General features: G+C 31.0%; 1 protein-coding gene across 2 annotated transcripts; it reads right to left on the bottom strand.

Annotated features, from left to right (window-relative positions):
- Window positions 1–1,096: 1,096 nt before the first annotated feature.
- LOC105431950 (GTP-binding protein 2) lies at window positions 1,097–6,858 on the bottom strand. 2 transcript variants are annotated; one of them, XM_011646483.3, is made up of 7 exons: window positions 6,626–6,858; window positions 5,133–5,411; window positions 4,768–5,058; window positions 4,356–4,616; window positions 3,853–4,246; window positions 3,395–3,680; window positions 1,097–3,085 (listed from the first exon to the last, which is right to left on the bottom strand). In XM_011646483.3, exons 2-7 carry the CDS (start codon window positions 5,407–5,409, stop codon window positions 2,801–2,803), a joined length of 1,794 nt encoding a protein of 597 aa, XP_011644785.2. In that variant the 5' UTR covers window positions 5,410–5,411; window positions 6,626–6,858; the 3' UTR covers window positions 1,097–2,800. The 2 variants fall into 2 exon arrangements, with proteins under 2 accessions (XP_011644785.2, XP_088929386.1); XM_089073260.1 differs by lacking the exon at window positions 6,626–6,858 and adding an exon at window positions 6,275–6,522.
- Window positions 6,859–7,226: the final 368 nt, after the last annotated feature.

Raw genomic sequence — 7,226 nt, 5'->3', positions numbered from 1 at the left:
TTTCATGAAGTTGTCCTCGTCGCACCTCATGCTTTGCGCATGCAATTAACTTGTCACAATTTTCAAAAGTGACGAGTTAATGAAAAAGAGTGTGGTAATGTCGCTAACGCTGAACAACAAATTTTATATCATAGAAAAACATTCTCAGAATTTAATTATTATTATTATTATTATTATTATTATTATTAAATAAGCGTAGCAAAAATTATATTTTCGTTCAACTGCATCTGTGTCTCGCAGTCGTTATTTTTTAAAAGATGCTACGGAAGAAGGCATCTCTCCTGGAATACATTTTATACTGATTTTTTTAAAATCCAATTAGAACGTTTTCAATCTCCGAAATTAATTAATCGAAAGATTATGCATTTATCTCTTTTACGATGTGGCTGAGATATATGGTACGCGAAAATATCGGATCGTCGCCGAATAATCTTTCAATATCGATTAACTGAATTAAAGTACTATTGAACTACGCGCGACTGACGAACGCGGTCGGACGCAACCCGTAATTAGTCGGATTTAAATCGTCGTATTTCAAAAGTTCTTAATTTTATCACAAATGTTGAGCCTGTTTTTTTAGTTAAATATCTTATACTATTTTTCTTCTTTTTCTTTCTAATACAGAGAGAAAAAAAAAGGAAAGATGAATGATGTACAAAAATTTCGATTAAAAAAAAGTCTTATCATTAAAGACAGCTGGCCTTATTTATAGATTTTCATGATTATCAATCAGGAAACTATTTGTTAGAAAATTTTGATATGTACACCCCCCCCCCCCCCACACACACACACACACACACACACACACACACACACACACACAATAAACAGGTGTTTTGTGTTATGACTTGGAAATAAAATATAACATCAAAATTTTCTAACAAATACTTTCTCGATTGATAATCATAAAAATCTATAAATAAGATCAGCTATCTTCAATGATAAGACTTCTTTTTAATCGAAATTTTTGTACGTATATATATATATATATATATATATATATATATATATTCGTACTTTTCTAAGTAATGCTGCTTTTTGAATATCGAGTTTGAAACCCGAAAGTCAAAGTAATTTGTACAGAGTATACATAAAAAATTGTGCAGAAAGTTTTTAATAAATAAAATTGTCATATATCAAATTTATATCCGATATTGTTTATCATCAAAACTTATAATAAAGCATATAACGAAAGAAAGTTCTTTTCCGGGATCATTGATTAAAAATTTTTACACAAATCCCGGTTTTTTACGATACTCATAATTATAATATATATAATATATATATATATACTAATAATTATTATTTAAATAATTAAAACGATACAACCATTACATTTTTTTTTTAAGGTACGCGTTATAATGTTTACATATACTTTTTCTATACATGTTTTAATATGTTATATGTTTCAGAGATATATACAGCAGCAAAAGAAGATCATTCTGAAAACAGTTTTATCCTTACGTAGATCTGCTATATATAACTTTTCTCCGGACCAATAAACTACGCTCTTGTACAAAAACGTATAGCTTATTTTGTTTTTTTCTTTTTTTTTTTAGATATATTCAAAATCTTTAATTTCTTCTACAACACACAGAAAATAAATAATTTCTTTTTTTGAGACGTCAATATATTGCACAAAACAATAGAGAATATCTATGAACCAAAAACAAAATTTCCTAACTATGCTTCCATACTAAAACATCTCGATTATTTCTTTCGACTATTTTAGATATATCCTAATTAAATTCCTAACTATTTTTGTAACACACGAAACTAAATTCTTTCTTTGTAATATGTTAATACACTGCTCAAAACAAAACGAAATCACTTTTAAGCAATCCTATAGATTACATCAAATTTATTGATGATAAAAGAAACTAAGATTATAAACACATTTACATTGAAGTTGGAATTTAATTACATTTCGAATCGAAATTATTGTTAACGCTCATACAAATCTCTTTTCGTTCGTTTCTTAGCAATAAGCTATCAGATGCGTGTAAACAAGTATATAATACTTCATTCACAAGAACATTCATTATACATATATACATATAATACATATACACACACAAGTGTATGTGCGCGCGCGCGCACGCACGCACACACGCACAAAATATAAAATTAGTAACTATATTGATTATATATATATATATGTGTGTGTGTGTGTGTGTGTGTGTGTGTGTGTGTGTGTGTGTGTGTGTGTGTGTGTGTAAAATCAATATAACTTTTACTAATTTTATATTATATATTTTTTTTTATAATTATTAATGAAAAATTATTCGGAAAAAGAAAAATTCCAGTTGATTGATATTATTCAGAGGAATTACAATTTCAACATATATAGTAAACAATTTAGAGAAATATGAAATATGCATTTCTTTACACACATCTGATATACTCAGATAGTGAGCAAAATTCTTTTGTAAGAGTTTTAAAAGAAAATAAGCATCAACAATGAAATAGGTCCAAACTAAAAATCCTCTGATTTATATAAATACATTTAATGAAAATCAAGATATAATTATAAAAAAAAATCAATTTTCAAAATTCGTTATAAATATTTTGTAGAAAGTTAAGAAACTATATCCTAAAAAGTGATTCTCTAATTATTTTGAGCAACGTATATAAATGAAGAAAAAGAACTATATTAATACACTGCCAATGTCAGAGATATTCTACTTTTATAAAATATTCATTTCATTGCATTTGTCCTTCTTTTTTAAAATTTCATATACATAAATTCTTTGAAAATGGCATATTTCTGATATTATTTTACATTGGGTCATAATTTCTTTCACTTGATCGAGTTCTGCGACCTAATCATGGGAAAGATTTGCGTGATCTTGCCAATCCCCTTAGTACGTCCCTCTCTGAATAAAAGTCGCATCCCGACAGAGAGATATTCTGGATGACTGACGAATCTAAACAACACAGAAGCGGTGTCATTCGTCTGCAACCCTCTGTCATTTGCATCCATTATTCCCTCAATAACGCAAGTCTGTCTCACATTGCCCACGTGTACCGTCGTTTGAAACCCGGGGAATATCGCGGTTGCGTGATATAATATTAATACAGTTGCCTGAAACATAATATTAACTCTTATATATTCTCATTGACAGGAAATAAAATTTGTATTTTAGAAAAGATCACAAAAAAAAACATGTAGAAAAATATAAGTAAAATAAAATATAAATATAAATATAAATAAAAATATAAGTATAAGTTTGTTTATAATAGACTCATAGATGTTTCTTGAATTGATCAAAATATGAATTTGAATATGAATTCTTGCTGTCTATTAACAATAAAAATATTCAAAGTTACTAGTTGTTCTATATGTTCTATATGTGTTCTATATGTTCTATATGTTCAAAATTTCTCTACACACCTGAAAGAAGTGTGTTGCGTGCGGTCGATCCCGTAAAGAGACTAAAACCATCCCCGGACGAAGATGTGGTAGGGGAGGGCTACGATTCGTCGGTGGTGCTAGAGTCAGACTGGCACTCTGAGACGCTCTAACTAAACAACACGGAGCTTTATTACGATGCAGACTAACTACTTTCACTGGACTAAATTCTCCATCCGGCAAAGGTCCTACTAATAAACGAGTACCCGGTGCAATTGCCCCTTTAACAAGTAACCCTCCTAAAACTGGTTGTGTTAAACCTGCTACCCTATATAAAATAAAATATTTTTTTTCTATTGTTTATGAAACATTTATAAAAATTCTTCTATAAAATATTAAATATATAGAAATTAATAATTATTCATAAACTATAAAAAATTCATTATGTTAGCTTTAGTCGTAAAATATTTAAAAAATATACAGAAACTAATTGTACATACCTAAATGTTTCGTCAATTTGAAATAGACAGGATTCTGGATCCGAGTCGATCGAATTCATCTCGTAAGGTGCCAAATTTTTTATAAATATAGTCAAATCTTCTAGACCGTCACCGGTAACGCAACTAACACTAAATACTGGTATCACATCGGATGTGTAGTCCCATGACGGTATATCGTTATTGCTGAACAGTACTAATTGCTTGGGATAACCTTGCGTCACCATAGCGTTTCCGAGTTGAGCTAGCGTTTCAGACATGTCGCAAAATCCCAAATCGATTTTATTTACGACAATAAAGAATGGAAGTTTTAACGCTAAACAGAGAGCCATGTGTTCCTGTGACGCATCGTTCAAAGGCGGTGCTATTACTAGCATAACATGATGGGGCGAATATCCTAAGAAAATATAAATATTCCCAAATAATGATTTATTATATTTAGCCTTCAATTATGAGAAAATCGTTTATTATGTAATATAATGATCGAAAATTTAAAAGCTATATACCCGTAAGTCCAAGTACCGTCGTCCTCAGGTATTTCCGATGTCCAGCTAAGTCAATGAACGTAACAACCTTCGACGCGTGTTCGCATATCTCTTCTGCTGTTGCCATTTCAGCGTAATTCAAAACGTGACCTGCACTATCAAATCCAATAATTTCATGGGATATCGAAGATGTACGACCAGTCTTTATTTCATGCAGATGACGTAACATGTTGAGTCTTGCTCTACCTCTTCCATTATCCAACTCACCCTGCGTCAGTACTCCTACGTATACATCGAGATTCACTTACAATCTTCATAATTATATTTTCGATACATGTATATAAGGTAGACCGCGGGCAGTCAAATAGCAAAATATAATGTAGACTGTCAGTGTCATTTCTCTACCTTAAATATCCTCTGCTAATCCTCTCACCTAAGAGAGTCGACTTTCCAGCATCCTGCGCTCCGGTGACCGCCAGTCTCAAGTCTATAATACTATCCTGGTCCTCTCTGTCGTCTTTCCGTAATTTTTTTACCAGTACTTCAGCGACTTTCTTCTCCTCCTTATTATTATTTTGCAATGTTAAGGTTTTACTCGTGGCTATTCGCTCGCGTAATACTCTTATAGTAGCACCTAGTCTGGAAGCCATGTCCTTCAGCGTCTTTAAGGACGCTTTCATTTCCTCTTTTGTTAAACCCGCCAATCGTCCATTATCCTCCACTCCTACATACGTATGATGTATTGAGAAATAAGCAAAAAGGAATTATTGTAAAATTGCAATTGTAATTTATTTATACCAATTTGATAAATCGCTTCTCCATGTCCTTCTCTTAGCCTCCATTTCATCTGGGTGACAAGATGTTCAAAACGTTGACTAGATGGATTTATCAATTTTAATTTGTACTCTATGTTTCCTTGTTCTGGTTCAGGTGGTAGTCGGTCTTCTTGATCCTCATCAGCACTAGAAGTCTCGCAGTCTGATAATCCATTTCCTTCATTCTCAGAATCAACCCATTGCCTTTTCCTCAGATCCTTATCGTTTTGTGGATCAAAAAGTTGTAAAAATGACTCCATATCTGCAATGGTTAATCATAATTATCATTTTTATAAAAAAAAAATTAAAAATTAAAAATTAAAAAATTAAAAAATATGTATATAATAAATTCAAAAAATATTTCTATTGTTCTTAATTTTATATACATTATTTCTATAAATTTATTATTTATAAACATGAATATTCAACAAATATATTAAAAAAAATTAATATGATTATGTAAATAGGAAGCATGAAATTATTTCATATTACACAATGTAACATATTATACAGCATAACATCACATAAAATAGAAATTGCATCACAATTATACAATCTCACAACTCACAATTTAAATTTTCAAAAACTTTTGAAAATTTTTTATTCTATCTATTCCTTAATAAAAATATCGAAATAGAAAAACTTTCATCTCCAAAATAAAGTTTGCTTTAAACTGGACTTCTTATTAGACTGAACTTTGAGTGAATTCTTATCACAAACTTTTCTTCAGAACAAATAATGTGATCTTCGAGAGAGAATAAATAGGAAATAGGCATGAAATCTTGTCACATTACACAATGTGACATCATATGAAATAGAAATCGCATCACAATTATGCAATTCGCGACTTGAATTTTAAAATTATTTTCCATCTTTATTCTTGATAAAAATATCAAGAGAAATAAGAAACTTTCAAAAACAATTTTCTGCTTTAAACTAAACTTCTTATTGGACTAAATTTAAAATATTTAAAATAAACTCCTGTCACAAATTTCTTCGCAAAAGATGATGCAATCTCCAAAAGGGAAAGAATTTATCACTATTTTTTTTTTAAAAAAAGATAATCGTCATTATTTTTTTTCATCTATTAAGTCTTATCAGTAAGGAAAGTTTATTAAACATTACTTTTGTCAGTGCTTCTTCAGAAAATGACGTACTTTCGGAGATGCCCGCGTAAATACAGATGTGTGTATGTGTGTGTATATATACATATATAGATATATGCCTGCATCGAGAGATCTGACAGATGTAGGTACATGTTATATTACGATACACTGCGCTAGAACAAACACAGTGCCAGTATCAATGCAGATAAGGCATGCAGATGAGGCGCAGGGTTCGTCGATTTTGAGAGAGAAAATAAAATCAATTGGCCGTGTTGACGAACAGCTGTTTCGAAAGTAAAAGTGACAGCGAATAAAAGAAAGGACTCGCGAGAAGTAACTTTTCATACGTCAGAAATGTATAATCTCTTACCGCATCTTTCTGATTCCTGATTCCAAGTTCCAGGTTCCAGGTTCCAGGTTCAAAAATCGAGATCATCCAGTCGGAATCGTGCGTTTAAGTTAGCAGTGCCATACAAGTCGCGGGGCATGATAAAAGTGTCAACACTTTACTGCCAGCCTCTTCTTTTTCTCCGTCCTCTATGCAATTAGGTCACAAACTGTCTGTCATATTCTGGCTGATCATGAACGAAACATAGAAACTTGTTCCACGAACGACCGAAGCCACCAGTCAAAATGAAATGTTCTATTGTCCAATAAGAGAATTGTATTTTTCCCCTAGGGACACCAACTCTGTTTATAAAATACAAATCTTCCTATTTAAGGCTGCATTTCGACATTCACTGCCAGTACCAAAAATATATAGTTCAGATTACATATATTATAAATTTTCAGTACTAAATCGAGAGCCTTTGTTATATTTTATTATATTATAAATATTAAATTCGAAAGAGATATTTAATAATCCTGAAGCGATATATTGATTTGGATGTTTCGTGGATGTATTTGTGAAAAATGTCTCTTTTAATGTCTATCAGTTCAATCACCGATAAGCTCCGATTAAAAAACTACTT

Source organism: Pogonomyrmex barbatus, unplaced genomic scaffold, assembly GCF_055798465.1.
Source record: "Pogonomyrmex barbatus isolate J1 unplaced genomic scaffold, ASM5579846v1 scaffold14, whole genome shotgun sequence".
NCBI lineage: Eukaryota > Metazoa > Arthropoda > Insecta > Hymenoptera > Formicidae > Pogonomyrmex > Pogonomyrmex barbatus.
The sequence above is the reverse complement of the archived record's forward strand: the minus strand, read 5'-3'. Positions and strand labels throughout refer to the sequence as shown.